Here is a 24,504-nt window from a genome sequence, read left to right as displayed (position 1 = left end):
GTCTCGATCATCCAACCACGAGTGGGAACTCCACCAGCCAACACTCGATATGGTCTTTCACCGTTGGGGATTCCCGGCAATCGACCTCTTTGCGACTCCAGAGAACCGCAAATGCCCCGCTTACGCAAGCTGGCATCCCCACAAAGGGTCCCAAGGCAATGCCTTTTTGATGGATTGGTCGAATCTCTTCGCCTACGCTTTTCCTCCGATCCCCCTAGTGCCTCGAGTACTTTGGAAGATGCGGAGAGAACCCTGCCACATCCTTCTGATTGCTCCCAGGTGGCCACGACAGGCGTGGTTCTCAGAGCTGCTACTCCTGTCTCAATGCAAACCCATTCTTCTTCATCCTCGAATGGATCTTCTCTCCATGAACAGGGGTCAAATCTACCATCCGGACCCCTCTTCCCTGAGTTTGTCAGCCTGGAACCTGAGCACTGTGAATTTGCACATCTAATCATTCCTCAGGAGTGTCGTAACATCCTCGCTCAGGCCAGGGCTCCATCAACTATAAAGACTTATAAGTTGAAATGGAAACGCTTTTTGGCACTGGTGTGCAGACGCCGGAGTACATCGTTTGCGTGCCACGCCCGCTGAGCTCCTCCCTTTCTTTCTCCATCTGGCTCAGTCGGGTTTGTCACATGCTACTTTGAGGGTCTTTCTGGCGGCAATATCACGCTTCCGCCATGATGGCTCCGCCTCCTTATGCTCATCAAGGTTGATACGTCAATTCTTCAAAGGACTTCTTCGGACTTTTCCTCCAGTTCGGCGTCCCCCTCCCGAGTGGCGCCTCAACATTGTCCTTTCACAATTAATGACTGCACCGTTTGAGCCAATCCATAAAGCGGACCTCAAGTATGTCACCTGGAAGGTTGCGCTTTTACTTGCTTTGACGTCTTCACGTCGAGTGAGTGATATACATGCTTTCACGATCAAACAACCATTTCTGCAGTTTAAACCGGATTCTGTGCTTTTACGCACTAACCCTACTTTCCTTCCAAAAGTGCCGTCAGACTTCCATATTAATGAGCCTGTTATACTGAAGTCTTTCTTTGCCAACCCGCAATCTCCTGCGGAACAACGCTTGCACTCTTTGGACATTGGAAGATGTTTAAAGTTCTACATCCGCAAAACAGCCCAGTTCCGAAAATCGGATCAGCTCTTCGTGGCCTATGGCCGTTTTCAAAAAGGGCGACCAGTCACCAAACCTACAGTAGCCCGATGGGTGGCTTCGGCGATTGCTTTCTGCCATCAGAAAGCGGGAAAGCCTTTACAGTCTACAGTCAGAGCCCACTCTACCAGGTCTGTAGCCTCTTCGACTGCACTCTTTGCCGGAGTTCCATTGCATCAGATTTGCAGAGCAGCCACGTGGTCCAGCAGGCACACATTTACAAAGCACTACAATCTGGGTGCCATGGCTGAAGGAGATACCGCAGTAGGACAAGCTGTGCTCCGTAATCTTTTTCAATAAGGTGAGCCTCTGTACTACCCTCCTCCTATGGTTTCCAGTCTTTTGCATGTCTTCTCTATGTATACGTATAGTTGTATAACTTCTATAGGCATGGGTTTATACCTGTTGATTCCAACCTTTGGTGTATACATTGCATCCTGGAAACTTTGTGTTCGGATACGGACTGCTTACTATTCTATATTCAAGCATGTGAATCTATGAAAGACACCCAAATACTGGAGAAGAACAATTGTTACTTACCTGTAAACAGGTGGTTCTCCAGTATTGGTGTCTTTCATAGATTCACATGCGACCCTCCCATCCTCCCCTCAGAGACTCTCTTCTCCTCATAGACTCTGTGGTCACTCTTGTGCTACGAAAATCTGAGGGCTTGAGCTCTGAGGAGAAGGTTCTAGAGGGCTGCTGACGCCTGATTGGCTGCAGTTTGGACTAACATAATGACAAGGATAGGCTGCATTGGAATTTCTTTATCCCCATGCATTCCTATGGGGAACTTTTTGGTTAGGTACCAGATGCTTCTTGTATGCATTTTTTGGGTTTTTCCTTATTATGTATATATTTATGTATTACATATTATTATATATTAGTATTTATTGCTATTTTATTTACCGTGGGACTCCCACTCCGACGACGGGGAATATTCAAGCATGTGAATCTATGAAAGACACCAATACTGGAGAACCACCTGTTTACAGGTAAGTAACAATTGTTCATATGCTGAATTAGAAGCAAAGTAATAAATATATAGATCCAGAAGTACATGGAAGTTATATAGATGCATAAAGGAAGGTAGTATATGTACAATAAAGATGCATTAAATAAACTCCGGCTTTTAAGTGTTGGTGTACTTTGTTGTAAGATGGAGATGAGAGGGCTATTGCCTTCAAAGCAGTGTGAACTCCAACTCAGGCTACTGGAGCTGCGTGCCATTCATCTGGTCCTGAAGGACTTTCTGCTCTCCATCAAGGAGAGACTTGTGATCACAGTGTGATCTTGCAATAGACTAGGCATAGTGGGATCTGGAATCCTGTGCCAAGGAGGCTTTGCTCTTCTGCATGTGGCTGGTCGAGAACCACCTGGTGTGGTCTCTGAATGCCAGAATGGACAAACTGAGCAGGCGTCGTCTGATGGATCACAACTGACCCTTATATCCAAATGTGGTACAGGGTGTCTTCTGCCAGTGGGGGTCTGGCTAGGTCTTTTTGCCACAGTCGATAATGTTTAGTGCTAACAATTTTGCATGTTAGAGTTCCTGCGAAAACACCTATTAGGAGCTGAAAAACGGCTGGATTGGAACGAGGAACTCCTATTATGCTTTCCTGCCACTTTCTCCCCTGCACCTGTGTTTGAGTAATATTAAGAATGACTGGGCCAAAGTTATCCTGGTTGCCCTGGTTTGGTTTAGGAGAGTCTGATACCTTGAACTCCTAGTCCTGAGCATCTGTCCTGTGATCAGGCTCCTACTTCGAGAAGACCTCTTGTCCCTGCAAAAGAGCAAAGTCCTTTGAGCAAATCTGTTCAACTTACACCTCCATGTGTGCAAATTGAGGTGCAGCAACTGACTGTGTTTCATTTCCCAATCAAGATAGTGGATGTCATCCACACCATTAAGCACCCTTCCAGTGAATCCATTTAGACTGGGCGCTAGGACATATTTGTGACCTAGTCCAGTACCCGGAATGCAGACCCCTTAGAAGGCAAAGTGTCTGATATCCTTTTATTTGTTTTACCATTAGTCCAGGAAAGCCTTGCTGTAGACACTGTAAAATGATATTTGTCAGCTCGTTTGGCCTTTCTACTACATTTGCCAGACCAACCATCCTTGTTCAATTCTCTCTTGTGTTGAGATTTGCTAAATGTTTGACATAAATGTTTCTTCCCAAGCTGTTTGTAATGCCACAGTGAAACTTTAACTTGGTCTTGACATTACTCATGTGTAAGCCCTTTGAGCCAGTGCATAACTGCGCTCTCCATCTCCTGACCTTGAAGGCTGCATTACTCATTACTATTATGTCGGATCACCATGTGAGTCCACTACAGGCACTCTCAGTGCTACTGCCCTGCTCCACTTTTTCCCCAAACATATGGGTGCTGAGGACTTGGTGTCTACTTCCGTAAAGTCATCACTTCGTTCCATCTTGAGCAATCCATCACTTTACCAGAGTTCTTTGCTCTCCCTCAGCCTTCGAAAGAGGAGAGGCTACATCAGTTAGACTGCAAACTGCGTGAAGCTTTTACATATATCATACCAAGGATCTTCAAGTGGAGGATCAGTGTTTGTGGGTTCTTTCTGAAGCTAACAACTGGAAAGCTGTTGAAAAGAGGACCCTGTGGAGGCAGATTATCTGTTGCATTAAGATGTAATGGCAATGAAATACCGCCTGGGAGGTCTAAGAGCCCATTCTACCAGGGCTAAGGCTGATACTACTACGTTGGCACATAGAGTGCCGGTCCTTAATATCTGCCAGACTGTGACATGGACATTGGTGCATACATCTCTTGATGCCAAGCCTGGCAGAATGGACTGATTTGCATATGGCTGGGTCCATACTGGGGTGGCATGGTGGCACAGCAACAACAAAAGCATCGGGTCAAGCAATACAGGCGAAGGGCCAAAGGTAAGGCCAGGGATCCCTCCAGAAAGCCTCTTCCACTTCCTCCCTTGCACTACCAGGCAGCCAGATCTAGTTTGCTTCCTCAAACTTATTCATAGGCAGAAGGAGGTCCTTGTCCTCCCTTCTTCAGGCTTGGAAGACCCATTACTTCGAACCAGAGGGTCCTTCAAATCCTAGAAAGGTTACATCTCTCCACTACTTCAGGCTCCACCCCACAGCCTGTCTTCCTCCCTCTCCCTGAACCACATCTCCATCGTTCAACAAGAAGTGGCAGCACTCCTACAGAAAGAAAGACATGGAGCTAGTGCCAGAGCAGGAAAAGGGATAGTTACACTAGTTATTTCCTTGCTCCCAAGAAGGAAGACAGTCTGTGTCAAATCCTGGACCTTCAGGGCTGGAATTTCTTCCTCAGCAAGGAGAAGCTGTAGATGCTGGCTCTAGTGTTATTCCCCACAGAGTTACTGGCACTGGAAGCAGGGAGACTGAATGGTGCGTCTTAACCTGCAAGATGTATACTTCCACATTCCAGTCCTGAATTCTAATCCGTATTATTTATGCTTTGTAGTGAGTTCTACGCCCTACCAGTCTAAAGTGTTCCCCTTGTTTTAAAATCAGCGCTTCAAATGTTCACAAAGGTAATGACAGTGGTTGCGGCCCATCTTAAAATGTCGGGAATCCCAATCCTCCCATACCTGGATTACTGGCCTATCAAAACCTGGTCACCAGAGGTGGTTCTGCACCATCTGCAGTTGATAGGCTTGCTACTGCTCGACCTGGGATTTTCAGTCAGTGAGCCCTCACAATGATTCCAGTTCACAGGGTCAATTCTGAATACTACCTTTTTCATGCACCTTTCCTCCACTGCAGAGGATTGCCATCATCCAGGAAATGGTCCCTTTCTTCACGCAGGGGGTCAGAGTACTTGTCCTGAAGATTCTCTGACTGCTAGGTCTGATGGCTTCCTGCATTCTCCTAGTCCTATATACACTTTGGCACATGAGGGCCCTGCAGTTGTGCCTTCAGACTGTAGCTCCACAAGAGGTGGTGCTGTACATTAATCTGCTGTAATTGTGGGAGTTTCAGCTGGTTGTCAAGGCCTTCTCCCCCTCAGCTCAAGGTCAGTCTATCCAGATCTTGACGGACAACACAACAGCGATGTGTTGCGTGAACAAGCAAGGGGGAGTAGGGTATCTCCTCATTTGCCTGGAAATGATGAGTGTGGTCTTGGGCACACTGCCAAGGGGGTCTCTGAATGGTACTGCATCTCAGTCTTGAAGGCCTCCACCTTCATGCATGGAGATCGAGTAAGGACATCTGAATTCATTCCGGCTGCCACAGGAGCTGGTAAATGTCTTCTGTTGGCTCGCCACTCCTCCACTAAACTGGTGTATTATGAAAGATGGAACAACGTTTTTTACATGGTGCGTGGACAACAACATAGACTCCTTGTGGGCTAAGTTGTCCCAGATCTTGCAGTACATACTTTCCCGAGTACAGGTGGAGTGTGTTGTCGGGATTTTTAAGGAATATTTGGCTGTGTTGTCAGTGTTCCTTTATCTCCCAGACCAGCCTTTCCTATTCAAATCCCCAATTGTGATGAGCTTTTTGAAAGAGTTGACTAATCTAGATCTTTGTTGTGCCAGACTGGGACCTTAACCTTGTAACTTTTCTAATAGGGGACTTTGAGTGCCAACATAGTTGCCAGTTAAGAATGCTGCCAGTCCACCATCCTTCTGACCTGTTATTCCCCCGTCTCATCCCACAAAGGAGGAGGAGGGTAGCATAGGTTGGATCTTGGATGGTCAACTACAGCCTAGACCGGGCCAAAGACATACGGGTGGATGACCAGCTCTTCTTGAGGTACCATGGAACCAAGAAAGGCAAAACGGTGCCAAAGTGGATTCTGTCCTGATGGATCATCCTCTGAACTAAGAACTGTTATGGCCAACAAATAGTGCCTGAAAGAGATCAGGGCCCATTCCACCAGAGCCAAATCAATCAATTCTGCACTTGCTAGGGAGTCCCGTTTGCATAGATTTGTAAGGCAGTTACATGGGCATCTCTACACACTTTAGCTAAGGATTCCTACGTGTTTAGAAACTGCCGATTTCCCAGATCTGTGTTGCAGGATTTCCTCCTCTAACCACCAACAACCCTCTCCAATGAAGGTTACTGCTTTAGAATGTAGTCTACAGGTAAGGAAGCTGCAGGTAGAAGTGTCCATTAAAAGAAAGTTCTAGTGTATACTATCTGCCCACAAATTCCGTACTGAACTGTCCTCCTCCCCTTTTTAGGTGGATGTGTTTTAGGGACAATTTAATAAGATCCCAAAATATTTCAGTTTGGTACTGCACTACTATGGTTGCTAGTCCATCTGCTTGCCTCGAAGGCTGGGGATAAAATAGATGTAAAATTATGTTGTTTTGCTGGGGACGGCACTATATGGGTTTAGTGATGTCACTTGACGAGCTATCCTATGATTCAAAGCCAGCACCCCTTACTGGCGACGTGCAAGCTTTGACATTTCCGGATCCAGTCACACACCTTGAGTTAAGCTGCAGGGAGAGTATCCACCAGAAAGAATGTTACCCCAGATAAGTAACTTTTGCTTAAAGTACTTAATTCATTAATTTACAATTAATTATTTCTACCTTATTCTTAATTCTCAGTATATTACATATCATTATTAATTACCTAAACTTTTGCATTTTTTGCTTTTTTATCATGTTACTTTTTTATAGATATTTATGTCTATCAGAGATACTGGATGCAATTTTGTGGTTGCTATATTGTCCTCATAATTATGGTTTTACTGCACTTTTTAAATAATGCTGTATCTTCATAATTTGGAAATTAGAACAAAAACTTGCTTTTAGCATAAATCAAGTTACCAAAAACGTTAAGGCACATGTTGCTATGCAGTGGCTGACCTTTTGACTCACACTGGCAGGTCACCTTTCAGTTGCTGATTATGTAATTCGGTGTTAAACCGATACTAATGAGGTGAAATCTTTGTCCACACAATGGTAGCATATGTTAAAATGACAGTACATTGTAGTAATAATGTGCTTCATTACTCCACATATTTTGCCTGTTCTTGCTGCTTAAAGGAAACTAGTTTTTTGTTTCTGCTACCATCTCCCCCCCCCCCTCCCCCTACACACTCACACAAACACATACACACTTGTTGCCTGGTTTTTTATGCAAATTTGACTGAAGTGTACTGGGTCCCTACTAACCAGGTTTCCATTACCAATTTTTCCTTCACTAAAAATGTACGTTCGAGGCATGTGGGCTGCTGAATTCATATCTGTGCATAGATCGCCGCCTAGTGTTGGGTCCGGATGATCGCACATTGTTGTCCTGGAAGAGTCTTCGAAGTATCACGAGATAGGTGGCTCCTCCCCTGGACTACAGTGCGCATGGGCATCGACTCCCTTCCCAGATTGTTTTTTTCCGCCATTAGGTTCGAATGCATATTGGTTCACTCAAGTTCGGGAAAGATATAAACTTTCTTTGGGCCAAAAGGCCTTTAGTTTACCGTCGGTATTGTCTTGCGATCGGTGCCCAGTTCTGTTCCAGCTCAGTTCCCGAGCCGGACATCCAGGAGAGCCGCGTGGCTTTTCGGCACTGAAGGCCCGGTCGACACCAGAGGCCTTATCGACGGACCATCATGGAACAGAGCCCGTTCAAGAGATGTCCCGTGTGCAACTCGAAATATCCTCACATCGATGTCCACCCGGTGTGCAACAAGTGCCTGTCGCCGGATCACGATGAAGCCAGCTGTATGGCTTGTTCCCGATCCAAGAAAACGATTCGAGTTCGGCACACTGCGCGCAAGGAAGCCCAGCAGACGGCACCTGACCCGGTGAACATCTTCGATGCCGGGGATGATGAAGAAGCAGAGCGGGAGGTTCGAGAGAACATGTCGGATCCCGCATCGGAGATCGACTCTAGCTACGACGCTGATATTGAGATGCTCGATGCGGAAGACGTCGTCGACGAGGTCGGTAACGACGATGGGGCCTTTGGGTCCATGGAAGATAACTCAAGCGAGGAGCCAGGCCCACAAACTGATACTGGGGCCAAGACACTTCATAAGGCTCAGGTCGAGGGTTCGCCACATGGCCTTACCCAAGATCTTACACTAGGTTCCACAGCCCCGCCTTCGGACATTTCTAAAGAGCCGCAAGTTGCAAAATCGAAACCGAAAGAGAAAGCTTTGGTGTCTACGCAACCTAAAGCACTAGAGGCGAAATCGAAACCGAAAGTGCCTATTGCTTTGGTCGGCTCGAAGTCCTCGGACCTATTGGCACTGACGAAGCATAAAGGTGTTATCGACCCAAAGAGGCTCCTAAAGGGCGTCGAGCTAAAGACTGGCACGCCGAAAGCACGGTCAAGGACGTCGACCTGAAAAAATCGGTGCCGAAGACCGTCGACACCGACGAAGGACTCGGTGCTCAGAAGGTTCCAGAGCCTGCGCGTCGGCCGGACAAGGCTAAAAGTGGTACAACCCTCGAGTCCACGCCTGGCGGTGCCTCGAAGGATTCCGTCGAGTCGACGCAGCCGTCCGCCTCCTTCTCGAAGCAGGTGGCGGACTCGCTGAAGCGCATTAAGGACAAGGCTTCGGCTGTCGGACCAAAGGAGCTATTGGCACTGACGAAGCATAAAGAGGAGGAGGAATTGCTATAATAGCTCGGGAGACTTTTAAAATACGAACCACGATCATTCCCACCATGGCATGTGAATCATTCCAGTATGATATCCAGCTGTCCCCATCGTATAACTTCAAAGGGGTATTACTATACAGACGACCTGAGACGTGGGCCGGATTTCTCACAGAAATCTCCTCCATCTTAGAATCCCTAGCAATTGAGAAAGCTGTAACATTGTTAGGAGATTACAATTTCCACCTGGATAATCCAGAAGATAAAGATACCATCGCCCTCATGTCAGAGATGGAGGTTTGTGGCTTATTTCAGCTGGTGACAGCACCTACCCATAAAGGAGGGCACACCTTAGATGGCATTTTCACCAATCTACAAAATTTGGCAATAACTGACATCCTCCCGATGACATGGACAGATCATTACTTAATACTAGGCACGATAAAAATTAGCGATGTACTTTCCGTTAAACCACCCCCTTCAATGCGGGACTCTTTTAAAGCATGGAAAGACATTAGTATTCCTGACCTTAGAGTATCCCTGGATAATTCCAAACCTGCTTTCTCTATCGACCCAGAGACAGCGGCCTCGCAGTATCAAGACTGGTTGGTCCATGCGACTAATGAATTAGTACCTATAAAACGAAGGTCCAAAAACAGAAGTGCTCCTTCGGCTCCCTGGTATACGGAGGAACTTAAAAAACATAAACAGCTGTGTAGAAATAGGGAGAGGCACTGGAGGAAAAATTATGATGAGGAAAGTAAAGATGAGTACAAGAAGCTGTTAACACAGTACAAACTATTGATCCTGGAAACCAAAAAGAAATATTATAAGGAGCAAATTGAGAAATGTAGTAACTCCAATAAAAAGCTCTTTGATATAACCAAACAGCTGGCAGGAGCTACTCCTGATTTACATCCCCCAGCCTCACAAAAGTTTTGTGATTCAATTGCCTCCTATTTCTTTACTAAAGTAAATGACATCTTCACGTCATTCACGTCATCTGAACATCTAAAAAGTAACGATTTAAGGAGGCCAAAGACCGATAAAACATTCTCGCAATTTGCGGCAATTTCGGATAGTCAAACCCAGGAAATTATCAAATCCATTAAATCCGGCTCGGCACTGGACCCATGCCCATTGAACACCATACGCCCTTTAATGGATATCCTGATCCCGGCCATAACTCACATCTGCAACCGAATGTTCTGTACTGGAACTTTTCCCATCCCTCTAAAGAAAACTTTACTAAAGCCACTCTTGAAAAAAGAGGGCCTAGACAAAGCAGAGCAAAAAAATTATAGGCCCATTGCTAACCTCCCATTCCTAGCCAAAGTGGCAGAAAAAGCCATGAATACTCAACTTGCGGAGTTCATCGAGCAAAATCAGCTGCTCGATGAAACGCAATTCGGATTCCGTAAGTTTCATGGTACAGAGACAGCCCTCATTAAGGCAGCGGAGGATATTCGTCTGATTCGAGATCAGGGGGGTTCAGCACTTTTGGTTCTTCTAGACCTGTCGGCCGCCTTCGACACGGTCGATCATAAGATCTTGGTCGACCGTGTCGAGGGGATGGGCGTTAGTGGCCTGGCCAAGAAATTGCTGGCATCGTTCCTGGCGGACAGATCTCAGGCGGTCGCCTTGGGACAATTCGAGTCAACGGAGTTGTCCCTCCCATGTGGGGTACCCCAAGGTTCATCCCTGAGTCCGACACTCTTCAATATCTATGTGTCGGACCTCGCAAACACCATCAAAGCGCATGGGATGAACCTTACCTCATATGCTGACGACACCCAGTTGATCCTGACGGTCAGGGATGATGGGGAAGCAGTGGCAGAAAGCTTTAAGGCAGGACTGCTGGCTATCGGACGATGGATGTCCGGAAGCCGCCTAAAGCTGAACTCTGAAAAAACAGAGGTGGTAGTGTTTGGTCGCCTTAGTCCTAGCTGGTCCCCGGCATGGTGGCCACCATCTTTTGGAGCCGTGCCTAAACCAACTGCGAAAGTGAGAAACCTAGGTGTCACCTTCGACGATAACTTGAATTTTATGACCCATGCCTACCAGACTACCTCGGCAGCTTTTTATAAACTACGCCTGGTAAGAAAGATCCTACCATTTCTCCCTGATTCTGTGGGTAGAACCCTGATAAGTGCCCTTGTATTGTCGGCACTAGACTATTGTAATGGCTTGTTTGCCAACGCTCAAATTAGAGTTATTAAAAAAATGCAACTTGTACAGAACGCGGCGGCCAGGTTACTCTCAGGTGTTCCGAGATTTAAGCCAATAACGAACACCCTGAGAGATCTTCACTGGCTGCCTGTAAAAAACCGAATAAAATTTAAAACCTTGTGCATTGTATATAAAACACTACACCAACAGGCCCCACAATTTCTGAGAGATCATCTTATCCCATATCAGCCTTCTCGGCCACTTCGGTCCGCAAAGATGAACGATCTGGTAGTACCACGCACTAGATTGGTTAACTGGGGAGACAGACGCTTCTTGGTGGCTGCCCCGAAATTGTGGAACACACTCCCGCAAACTATAAGATCCAGCCCTAATTTGTTTATATTCAGGAAGCAGCTAAAAACATGGCTGTTTAACCTCTAGAGTCCAGAAGCCAAAGTTAGGAGAGCCTGCAGTTTACAGCGCCGAGACGCCTCCGGGCATTTGTTCGCGCTATACTAAATGTTAAAAATAAATAAATAAATAAAGGATACTCCCCCTCCAAAGCCTGCCGATAAACCTGAAAAGACGTCGGCGCCCATCCACTTCACGCTACCGCCGAAAGTGGTGCCAAACGCCTTCGTCCCTAAGATGGCCGTCTAAGCGCCCAAAAAGGTGTCCACGGGGCCGAAGCCCACAACGGTGGTACCGGCAGCAAAGCATCGACAACCCTCGCTTGAAGAGCAGCAGGAACAGTTCATCGATGCCGATACAGGCAGACTTTCTATTTATAAACGAAAGATCGCCCCGGAACAGCCTATTGAGTCGTATAGAATTCCATTGAAAAAGAAGAAGGATTCTTCTACAGCACCTGTTCTTGTGGAACCGATATCTCCACGTGGCCAAGATGTCTCGCCCACTTATTCAGATGTGGAAACAGGGGAAGGTGACAATGAGGAGTACAACTATCCTGTGGACACTGATCCTGAAGATAATAATGAACCCTGGGCAGATGCTGCTGACCCAGGGGATCCACACACTGCCCCAGACACTCATGTGTATACTGTGAAAACATCGCCTACTGAGGATTCAGCGGCGTTTAATGCGCTTATTGAAAGGGCGGCCAAGAATCATGATGTCCAGCTCCATGCTGACCCTATTGAAGTTGATTTTCTGTTCGACACCTTTTCCACCTTAGAGAGGACTGTCAAGACTCTGCCTATGCTGAAGGGTGTCTTGAAACATGCTGGGGAGATATTTAAGGAGCCTACAAGGGCCAGGGTGATAAACTCCAGGATTGAAAAAAAAGTGCAAACCAGTGCCTGGGGACCCTACCTACATTAAGGGACAGTTGCCGTTGGACTCTCTGGTTGTTTCTAATGCCCGGAAGTGGGCTAACTCTCAAACAACGGGTGATGCTCCTCCCCCTGATAAAGAATCTAAGGTGCTAGAGGCATCGGGGGAAAGGGTGGCAGCTCAAGCGGCCAATATCTGGTGCATTTCAAACACTCAGGCACTCTTAGCCAGGTATGACAGGGCCCATTACGACACACTGGAGACCCTGTTACAGCACCTGCCAGATGAATATAAAGAGGCGGCTGAGATGCTCATACAGGGAGAGAAGCTCATCTCAAATGCTTCTATCAAATGTGCACTGGACGCAGCAGACACCGCGGCCAGAGCCGTTAACACTAGTGTCATGTTGAGGCGACATGCCTGGCTCAGAATCTCCGGGTTCAAGCCAGAGATACAGACCACCATTCTAAATCAGCCAGTAAACCCTGATCATTTATTTGGCCCAGAGGTGGACACCACCTTGGAAAAAATCAAGGAGGACACTGAGACTGCAAAGTCTATGGGGGCTCTCCACTCGCAGCAGTTCAGGGGTGGTTCTTTTCGTCGCTCAGGCAATAGAGGTGTTTCCAGAGGCCAGCTGTCCCAGCAAACACAGTACAATAAAGGTGGCGCGCAAACCACATACACCAAACAAAGTAGAGGTGGCTATCGTGGAAACAGCGCCAAAGGCAGAGGTCGTGGAAACAGCTCCAGATCCTCCGCCACTAACAAACAGTGACGCCTTGTCACTGCCCCACGACCATACAACACCGGTCGGGGGGAGACTCCCAACAGTTCCTGCCAGTCTGGAAGTCCATCACCACAGACAGGTGGGTCACAGAGCTTATCCAGTACGGTTATTGTCTGGAGTTAACATCCACTCTACCCAACATACCCCCAAGACACCGTCCTATGTCCACAGAGCATTTGCACTTATTGCAGCAGGAGGTACTCGTCATGCTGCAAAAAAGGAGCAATCGAGCTCGTGCCTGTGGAAGAAAGAGGTACAGGGGTGTACTCGCTGTACTTCTTGATCCCAAAAAAGGACGGGTCCCTCAGACTCATACTGGACCTCAGACCCCTCAATCAGTACATGCTGTCAGAACACTTTCACATGCTAACACTGCAGCAGGTTCTGCTGTTGCTCAGTCAGGGAGATTTCCTCGCAACATTAGATCTGAAGGATGCATACTTTCATATTCCGCTACACCCGTCACACAGAAAATACCTCAGATTCACCATTCAAAATCAGCATTACCAATTCAAGGTCCTCCCTTTTGGAGTAACAACGGCACCCAAGGTGTTTACAAAGTGCCTGGCGACAGTGGCGGCACACCTACGGAGACAAAACATTCACGTCTACCCTTATCTGGACGACTGGCTTATCCAGGTAAAGTCGGCCCAGCAGTGTGCCGCCCACATGTCCCACACCATTCACCTTCTTCACAATCTGGGATTCTCACTGAATTACCCGAAGTCTCACCTTCAACCCGCCCACATACGGCAGTATCTGGGCGCAACAATGGACACTCTGGCAGCCAAAGCACAGCCAAATTCAGTGAGGATCAGCAGCATTTAATCGCTGATACAGAAATTCAGGCCTCAACACTCGCTTCAGGCACGAGTGTTTATGCAGTTGATAGGCATGATGGCCTCCTGCATCTACATAGTCCTGCACGCGAGACTACATATGCGTCCGCTTCAGGAGTCCTTAGCACGTCAGTGGAATCTGGCTCACGGACAGTTGAAAGACCTAGTGTTGGTAACCGGTCGTGCATACAACTCTCTGCATTGGTGGAATCCACAAAACCTTTGCAAGGAACGACCGTTCCAGGAGCCTGTGCCACAGATTATACTGACGGACGCATCTCTCCAGGGTTGGGGAGCTCATGTACTCCCCTACACAGTGCAGGGACTATGGACAACGCAGCAAAAAAAGATGCACATCAACCTTCTAGAGCTGATGGCTATCTTCATGGCTATGAAGGCATTCAAAGTACATCTGTGCAACAAGGTCGTGTTGATCCGGACGGACAACATGACAGCCATGTACTACATTCAGAAACAGGGAGGAACACACTCTCCACAGTTGTCTCATCTGGCTCAGAGCATGTGGAAGTGGGCCATTCAGAGGAACATCTTCCTCATGGCAGAACACCTCCCAGGCAAGGACAATCAGATGGCAGACCTGCTCAGCAGGTACAGCCACCAATTGCATGAGTGGGAGATACATCCATCAGTACTCCAACCGTACTTCCAGCAGTGGGGTCATCCATTGATAGACCTGTTCGCCAAAAGGGAAAACGCTAAATGCCAAAGCTTCGCCGCCAGGTTCCCACATCCGCAGTCACAGGGCAATGCGATATGGATGAACTGGTCAGGCAGATTTGCGTACGCTTTTCCTCCAGCGCCTCTGATACCGCTGGTGGCACGCAAGCTGAAGCAACACTCGATATCGCTCATCCTGGTTGCTCCAACGTGGGCACGCCAACCATGGTACACCACGTTTCTAGAACTATCTGCGGAACCGCATCAAAGGCTGCACCTCACACCCAGGCTTTTGACGCAGAGCCATGGCGACATTCAGCACCCAGATCTGCAACAGCTCAACCTGGCGATCTGGCTCCTGAGGTCTTAGAATTTGGCTACCTCAATTTGCCTCCAGACTGTATGGATATCCTAAGGGAGGCAAGAAAGCCCACCACCAGAGCATGCTATGCGGCGAAATGGAAGGGGTTTGTCATTTATTGTACGGACCACAACATTGACCCGCTAGACGCGTCTACTCAAAACATCGTTTGTTATCTTTTACATCTATACAAATGCAATCTGGCCTATGCTTCCATTCGTATACATTTGTCCGCAATGGCAGCTTATCTACAAAACAGGCAGCACCTCTCACTTTTCAGAGTGCCTGCCATTAAAGCTTTTCTGGAAGGACTCAAACCAGTCATTCCTCACCGGACCCCGCCGGCTCCTGAATGGAACCTGAATGTGGTCCTCACCAGACTGATGGGTCCACCTTTTGAGCCTCTACATTCCTGCGAGATTCAATTCTTGACGTGGAAAGTGGCTTTCCTGATAGCGATTACATTGCTGCGATGCTTTCGTGAACTCCAGGCACTAACTATCCAAGAGCCATTCATGCAAATTCACTCCAACAGGGTGGTGCTTCGCACTAACACTAAATTTCTTCCTAAGGTAGTTTCACAGTTCCATATCAATCAGACTATTGAACTGCCTGTGTTCTTCCAAAATCCTGAGCAAGTGGCGGAGAGGATGCTCCACACACTAGACGTCAAGAGAGCTTTGATGTACTACATTGATAGGACCAAAGATTTCAGGAAAACGAAACAACTTTTTCTTGCCTTTTCTCCACAACACAAAGGCAACCCCATTTCCAAAGCAGGTATAGCCAGGTGGATCGTTGAGTGCATTCAGATCTGCTATGAAAAAACCAAGCGCACTTTAACGGTCCCCCCACGGGCCCACTCCACCCGAAAGTTGGGGGCCTCCATGGCTTTCCTTGGAAATATTCCTTTAGAGGACATATGTAGAGCAGCCATATGGTCTACCACACACACATTTACTAAACACTACTGTGTAGATGTGCACTCCAAACAGCAGGCAGCTGTAGGGCAGGCTGTTCTAAAAACACTTTTTCAAACTGCTGCAGCTGGCAAAGGAGGCCGCCGCTAAGGGAGGGACTGCTATGTATTCTATGCACAGATATGAATTCAGCAGCCCACATGCCTCAAACCGAATATGCTACTTACCAGTATGCATCTGTTCTTGGCATGTAGGGCTGCTGACATTCATATCGCCCGCCCTCCTCCCCGGCGCCTGTGGCGGCTGCAGCACTCATAATTACTCTTAGCATGGTCATCACTCACGGTGTTACACTCCATCTTTGCCGCAATGGCTAGAAACAATCTGGGGATGGAGTCGATGCCCATGCGCACTGTAGTCCAGGGGAGGAGCCACCTATCTCGTGATACTTCGAAGACTCTTCCAGGACAACACTGTGCGATCATCCGGACCCAACACTAGGCGCGATCTATGCACAGATATGAATGTCAGCAGCCCTACATGCCAAGAACAGATGCATACTGGTAAGTAGCATATTCGATTTGATTCCCCGATTGGCAAAACCTTTAGCACTCTGTAGGTCCATAGTAAATGTACTCCTGGTACCTAGAGCCTGTAATGCTAAAGAGGACCTCTAAGGGCAGCAGCACGAACTGTGGCACCCTAATGGACCCCTCACCAAGCACATGCAAGGCTTCCATTGCAGGCTGCGTGTCTTGGTGCAGAAAAACGTCTGTGTTCTATGTCCCCTACCACTGCATGTGATACTTGTAAGTCACCCCTAAAGCAGACCGGACAGCGCTAAGGTAAGGTTTTTAGTACACATGAGGGCATACCTGCATAAGCAGAAATGCTCATGTGCTGGTCATTTCCATTACTGCCAGTGCAAGTGACCAGTGAAGCCAACAAGTTCTCCAGCTACATGATGATTTCACCGAAAATATGGATGTTTGGTATCAAAAATCTAGCATTGGTAAACTCACACTGATGCCAGTGTTGGATTTACCAACACTTGCACCCAGAGGGCACCTCAGAGGTGCTCCCTGAAAACCTACCTGCCTCTCGTGTGTTTGCTGACTGGTTTCTGCCATCCTACAACCCAAGACTCTCTTCCGACCTCCTAGGGTGAGAGCCTTTCCCCATAGGAGACCCAGAACAAAAGCCTGTGCGGGACGAGGGTGTAATGCCCCCTTCCATTGGATGACCTGCTGATTAGTCTCAAGCCCCCTCGTCCAGAGCCCTCTTGGCACCTGCACTGTTGGGAAAATTAGCTGGTCAGTTAGGCGTACCACCTACAGGCCAGTACCACCCCTATGGTAGGCTACTTTGAGTGGTCACGATTTTTCAGAAGTAGCTGTCTTTGTGATGGCATACTTAGGAATTCTGGAACAGGGTTATACCCACTTTCGATAGGAAGTGGTCATATAGGGGCGTAGTGACCCCCAAGGGTTAGTAGCCCATTGGCTACTACTCTACACTCCCCTAATGCCCCTACAGTCTGTATTTAAGGGAGTCCCTGGCACCAGAGATCCAGATCCTGACGACCTGCGAAGGAGGACACTGAAGAACCGTGAAAGCAGAAGACTGCCAGGCTGTCTGCTGTTCGTTCTCAAAACTGTGCCAAAGACGTATTATCCTGCAGCTCTTGTGCCTCCAAAACCTGGGAGGACTTCCTGCCTTCAATAAAGGTCAAGATGTCCCAAGAACAGGAAACCTGTTCAGAAGGAACACTAAAGAAAAGACTCTGAGGCCTCCAGAACCGCCAAACCCCCCTTCTCGCCACCCACCCAGAGCATCGCAAAGCATGAACACACTTGCTGGTTTAGCCCATCTGGCTTCCTAGCTAGAGCCTGCAGCCTTTCATCACAGTGACCAAACCGCATTGTAATGCATTGGGCTCCCAACGCTGTTTTGCACCCTGCACCCTGCACCTGGCCGGCCTCGTGGTGGTGTACTGCTGGTGCTGCCTTGGACCTTGCCTACCACTCGCCTTAACTCCTGGAAATTCGTCCTGTTAGTTGATGTACTGTACCGGTTTACAGATCTTTTTCTTTCTTCAATAGGATAAAATTTTGCTGAACTAAAAAAATACACTGTCCACATTTTGAACTGCAAAGAATTTATATTTATAAATGTACGTACCTGAACAATTTTCCTCTGATGCTGAAACCTATATAAAGATACTTGCTATTTTTATAAATTTGTGTGGGATCACCTTCTTGGGTCGTGTTGTCATTTATTGATCATTGTGTGTATTTGAAAATGTCTTGCAGTCCTCTTTGTTAAGCCTAAGGCTACTCAACCACACTACCCCCTAAAGTAGCACTTTCTTTTGCATAGCAAGCCCTATCCACTCATAAGGGAACCCCTGAACTCTATATGGTATATCAGATTTATTTTTTATAAAGAGCCAGCTTCCTACATGGCCAAATGTAGTCTACTATTCTGCATATTTTGGTCCTCCTCTGCCACATAATTCCAGTGGCACTAGTGAACGAATATATTACCAACATTTAAAAATTTGCACAATTAACACTAAGGTACTAATGATCGTAAAACTTACCCGCGATGAAATGACTCTGAGTGGAAGGCCTGTGATGTAATCACTCAGGATGTTAAGCTATTGATTTAATGCAGTTTATCATATCACCTCCCTGCATCGGAATGCATGAGGAACTAATTTGCAACTGAAAGATACAGTGACTCCTTAACACCATCGATGCTGATGCCATTCTCCTCCGGTGCTGAAGAATTGGAAATCCCATTGTTCATGACGAGCTCAGCTCGTCATGAGTGTATGAGAGGGCTATATCATGACGAGCTGAGCTCGTCATGAGTGTCGAAGGGGTTAAGCATTACAATATTTATCACACTGATCCCATTGTACACTGAAAGCAATCTTTATTTTTCTTTGTTTTAGTCGAGATTGAAAACGCATGCCAGACTTATTGCTTTGCCAGTGCCTAGTCCTTTTTGGCTGTATTTGGATTCTTCTGGCTATTGTTTCATTTACGTAAAGCCGTTATGTGCATTGTTTAGCCACAAAAACAAACCTTGGTGTCTACTTCTTGTCCACCTAAAGCTGCACCCCTCCTTTCCCTCCCCCCAACACCTAAGCTGCACCCCTCCTTCCCCTCCCCCCAGCACTTTGAGACCCTCACCGGTGAGTAGCGCGCTTTATAAACCCCTGATTGATTGATTGATGGATTGATTGACTTATAACAATTTATTTTTCGGCCAGCTCTCTTCTGAGTATCTTTTATTTTATCAGCTTTCTATGTAGTCTCTCTGTGCAGTACCTCGAGTGAAGACAGAATGTCCTTTCACCGCCTGTTCCTTATTCCATGTCCTGTGCTTGCTCCGTTCGACGCAATCTGACGCCGCTTCCAGGTTGAATGTTCACAGGCCTCGGCTGTCCCAGCTGCCTTGTTGGTGAAGCACTGGGGCTAATAACTGCTCGGGAACCAGTTTCTTTTAGTGCTTACGCTATACATAGTGGAGTAGTCTAGGGTACTCTCATGCTATGTTGTTTTGTTCAGATACTTCTGCACCTTTCTTTGTCATGCTGTCATCAGAAACATCCTGATATGCTAGCACGGTACTCGGATTGAAATCAGCGCCACATGGGGGAGTTGTAAAGTTCTACTTATGTAAAGCTTTACATATGCTACCAAAATGCAATTTTTGCCCTTCGATCCGACGGAAGGAATCCCGCAAGTTTGTTAGAAAAGGAAACTATGGGCGCATTTACAGAATTAATATGGTTTGTGATGTCTCCTTTTTATAGAGGCTTTTTTATTGCTAGGTGCTTCAAATGTAAATGCTGTCTTTTGTATTGATTCACCAGGAACCCCCCTATTAGCATCACAAAGATATCAAGACATTCCTTACTTCCACGTATTTATAAGTGTCTGCTTTTGTTTGCGTCTCAGGTGAGATGCCCCAATATACTGAAATGTTACCGAAGCTTTCTAAGTGAAATCCTCCTCCTAACATTTCATTTATATTTTTTATCTTCTCAGGATTCATATGAACGAGCTCAAGCAATCTTGAAAACACGCGCCAAGGAGCACAAAACCTTAGCGGAAGCATTGCTAACCTATGAGACTTTGGATGCCAAAGAAATCCGGATGATCCTTGAGGGGAAAAAACTGGAAGTGCGATGATATATGCCCGTATAGGGTTTCTTGTCCATAGAACTATGTCACTCTTGCAGTGCATTGTAAAGCGTTGTTTCTGCAATGTATGTTCATTCCCCTTCTAAGTACACCCAAATGCTGAACTCAAGATAGTTGTTACAATTCCATAGTTTGCCATTTATTTAAAAAAAGACTATTGTAAGTGTCCAGGCGAAAAGAGATATACACACACAAAGAAATTCTCAGGACGTTGCCCATAGTGTCTTGGTGACCTCAGTAGCATCTTACATTTATGTGTAATTGTGGTGGTGGCTTTGGTGCTTCAGTTTGCTCAGAAATGCTACCACTCCAACGTGTTTTCCTCAAAACATTTTTGCTTGAAATAAAATGCTGTCCAGTGTATCTCTTAAACTGAATCATTTATGGTTTCAGTTAAAGGGAACCACCTTTGTTAAAAACTAAATGTAAGAGATCTCTGTTAAGGGACTTGCTGGTAGCGCTTTTAAACTAACTGAAGCCCTAGTCTGGAGAATGAATACTTTGAAGATTTTGGCCATCACGTCTGCCCAGCAGCCATTTCCTTAAGGCATATGAGCCTCTCTCTACGTTGGGTATCTTCACCTCAGCTGTTCAAGACTTCTAGGTGGCTTCAGAAGCAAAGTGATACTTTCTTTCTCTTTGCTGATCTGCACAGACCTGCCAGTACCCAGAGAAGGTGGTTCGGCTGGGTGATGTTGTGTAGGTTGTAGAGAGCGACCCTGCCTAATAGCCACAGCTGCTATCCAACCCTGTATGACTCCGTTTTCAAATTATTGTTTCTTCTAACTCTTAAGCTTCGGCAATTTGAAAACAGATTGTGAAGTGAGGGGTGTGGTGATGACAGTTGGCTTTACAATTAAGTTCCACTTTAATTTTATAAAATAATCACATTTTTTAATAAAGCATTCTAGGCGAAAAAGTAGAGCTGTATAGAGGAACTATCTCCGTGTAAGATCGCCTATCTACAAAGAACGTTATGGAAACTTGTGGAAAGTTGTTGTCTTTTTACTCATTGTTTTTGATTTCTTGGTGGCTTCAGGTATCCTGACATGATCATGCAAAGGTGGTGTTAGATGCAAGGATTTAAGCAGCCTGTGAATATTTTGTGTTTGTATGTATGCATGTGTGTGTGAGCCCCTTACTCTTTCTGTCCATATCTAACAGTCATCTGTCAGTGCCTCGGAAACTGCATCGACCATTGCAAATAGGACATATAAATCACCAATGTACTCTTTATTGCTTTGATGCAAAGGATTGGAGATGTGTGGAAAAAAAGGATTTAACTGTGGAAATAAAATGCGTTGTAACCCCCCATAAAAGGGAGATCCTTTTTCTTCTTTTTCATAAATATTTTTAAAGAGCTGGTTAGTGAGTTGAGCGGTGTATCAGATTTTCCTCCCTCCACCCACCCCAATGTTCACCGAATGAGTACTACTGCGTACTTGAAAAGTTACAAACTGCTCCCTTTTGATTCAGGTTCATGCTCTTCCCTACATCAGCCTGTAAAGCCTTTGTTACATGGCCATATTCATTATATATATATATTTTTCTCCTGGTTTGTTAGGCCTTCTGAACCCCCTCAGCTGCTAAGCTAGTTTTCAAATTGTCTGAGGAGATTGGCTAATTTCATTTGGTGCTAGTTTGAGGCTTTCTCCCTCATGTAATTTACTATGTGCAGTGAGCTTATCGTTTTCAATTGAGTTTGAGCCTCACCATTTGCTTTTTAAGTTTTGTACACTTGCATTGATAATTCGTCTGTCTCTTGAAACTTAAAGGTCTAACGTAGCGCCATGTGGCTAGATCCTGTTGGGGCATGCTTCATCCTGCGCAGTCAATTATTGTTGGAGTGCAGTCTGAGCAAACCATTCCTCATCTCCTCATCCTGAGTTTGCAATCACCTTGTGACTGTGCCTGGGGGCTCTGCAGATTTTCATCTAGTCTTGCTCCAATGCAAAGCAATATCAGTATATTGGCCCCCCCAACCAAGCCAGTTTCCATCTTGGACGTGTGATTTCCCACTTCCAGTGCAATATACACTATCCGATCCCATCTCACATACACTTGGGAGTATCGAGCCCCAGCAAAAATATTTGCCGCCCCTAATCTACTTGAAATGGGGATGGCAGTCTAATAAAGGATGCACTCGCTCTCGAGGAAACAATAGCAAGTAAAGTAATGCCAATGATCTGTTGCTGTGTCGGGGGTGTTCTTTTGTACTTTGTTTGGTTTAAAAGAAAAGGCACACCTCTTTAAGCTCAATAATATTTCTGCTCCTAATATCACTTCACTGAACTCCTAAATTAATTGCAGCCAGCACGGACAATGCTGCCGTAAGGGTATCCTCCTTTCGTTTTACCATCGGCTCTGTATAAAGCTTCAAAAGGGAGACGCGCCAGCCTTTTGTGGGTGAACCTCAGATTGAAACAAACCTGTAGAGAGACAGGAGTCGGAATTCTTTTTAGTTGCAGAACCTCTTCGGTCCATTCCAGAGTCATGGAAGACACCGGATGAACAGCTTCAATATATTATAAAAGGGTTGCTGTCTCCAATTTGGTTGTAGGCCTGTGTGCATGTTGGGGTTTTCTGCATTTGCTTATGTCCAGATTTAACTGTGTGTTTATGATGCTAGTTTTTCCCACGATTATTGCAAGTGATATATTGCTGCCATGTATACTACTGCTTCTTGCTGATCTGATGTGGAACTTTAAGGTGGTTTTGTGGAAAATGTGATTTACTGCTAGAGTTTGAGCGACCACAGTGTGTGGTATGAGTCTTTCACCTTTTCAAAAGGTTACTGTAGTCATTCTAGCTGAGAAGACTATTCAGATGTTGATGAGGATGAGCGAATCTATGCGTAAACCGACATTTAATAGGGCATCTTACCTTTACCAGTTACCTGAGTAAAATGATGCTGAAGTTTTTCATTCATCAGATTTGAACATCTACTGGAGACTTCATTGACTACTGGAAACCGAAACACAATTTTGGCAGATGGGCGGTCCCATAAAATAATCGTAATTTCTTGAGTCGTACCACTAATAAACTAATACTTTCAGACAACGTTTTAGAATGAGCCGTTGCAGATTATCTGCATTACCGGGTTTGCCTTTTAGATTCTAACGTAATTGTGCCTCAACCAGTGGATTCAGCAAACTGTACACAGCAGGGTCTGAACAGGTGATTTGAATACGATTATAAAGAAATAATTTAGTTGTGTTTTTACAGTTCCCGTTTCCAATCCATCTATATTTAACAGTTGGCCGTGCTAGGTGTGAGCTGCGATGACAGGAATGTTAGTAGTGGGTATGTTGAGGAGATTAATAGATGAAGCTGAGTTATTGAGAGCTGCATGTTTTTTCATTCTGAAAATGTACTCCTTGTTACTTTTTAGCAATGAAAATACTGTGTGCATTGCCTTTTTCTGTTTGTTACTCTATGTAATTTCCATATCCTTCTGTAAATTGAGGTGTAAAAACATATTTAATGCTGTAAATAAATTTAAACCTGAAGGCTCACTTGTTTTTTTTTTATGTGGCCTTTTATGATGTTTTGCTTTGCATACAGATATGTAATATTTTATTAATTCCTTAATTTGGTATTGCAAACATTTGTAAGAGCTAACGTGGAATGAAAGTTGAGTGGTGAAAATAAAACCGCCTGCAAACCAAGGAAAGGAAAAAATGCAACCTGTTTGAAATAATAAAACTTTTATTCTACGTATTTATTTTGTGGTATTTTATATTTTGATAAGAGGTATCGTGAATAATGCACTGGTGAAGTGCTGCTCTTTTTTTTGCCATGACCAAATACTCCTAATTATTTTCTAACTTTGGATCAGCTCATCAATAAATTTTGGTCATGACCCAACAATATATAGGCAATTGTATGTCCAGAGGTGCCTGGCGGCCATCTAGGTATACTAGAAGTATTTGTTCCGAGTTAATAACCAACTTTATTAAATGTTTTGCAGCACGACACATAGTAACATACTTCACAGGAGTACAGTGTACATGCACAACAGTATAGCAAGCCCAACGATTAATAATGCAAAACCATGCAGGGTCAAATCGACAATTCATAATAACTACATCATTTAACTCCTATTCGCCCATGCTTTTGAGGACAACCTCTAGCATAGAAAATCGGCTTCTCCTGGTGCACAAACCTATCCATCCCCTTGCGCCAACGCCTGACAGTTGATGGTTTTTGCTGTTTCCAGGTGCAAGCCCCATCACGTTTACCCCAAGTCCCCCCCCTCCATTCATTCTCAGTTTTAAGTTGCCAGCTCCTGAACAAGTCTGTGTGCCCAACGTGATACTAAAACCTCTGGTTGGTTCTCTTAAAACTTTTTTTCTGCGCTGGGTCAAATTCTGTAACTTAGGAAGTAAGAGATGACTGTAGCATTGTGCTATTGCCTTTGCTTCAAGCAGATGTTCCAGTTTTCGTGAGGTTGCCCGTGGATCTTAAAACTGCCAATGTTGCCCTTC

At 45.8% G+C, this 24,504-nt stretch overlaps 1 protein-coding gene across 1 annotated transcript in view; it reads left to right on the top strand.

Annotated features, from left to right (window-relative positions):
* YME1L1 (YME1 like 1 ATPase) overlaps positions 1-23,737 on the top strand; it is a 465,708-nt gene extending 441,971 nt beyond the window's left edge. The window contains exon 19 of the mRNA XM_086941610.1: positions 19,862-23,737. Within this exon, the coding sequence (XP_086797736.1) occupies positions 19,862-20,005 (144 nt within the window). The 3' untranslated portion in view covers positions 20,006-23,737. The remainder of the gene's footprint in view (positions 1-19,861) is intronic.
* Positions 23,738-24,504: the final 767 nt, after the last annotated feature.

This window comes from Lissotriton vulgaris, chromosome 10 (genome assembly GCF_964263255.1).
Source record: "Lissotriton vulgaris chromosome 10, aLisVul1.2, whole genome shotgun sequence".
Classification (NCBI taxonomy): Eukaryota; Metazoa; Chordata; class Amphibia; order Caudata; family Salamandridae; genus Lissotriton; species Lissotriton vulgaris.
The sequence above is the reverse complement of the archived record's forward strand: the minus strand, read 5'-3'. Positions and strand labels throughout refer to the sequence as shown.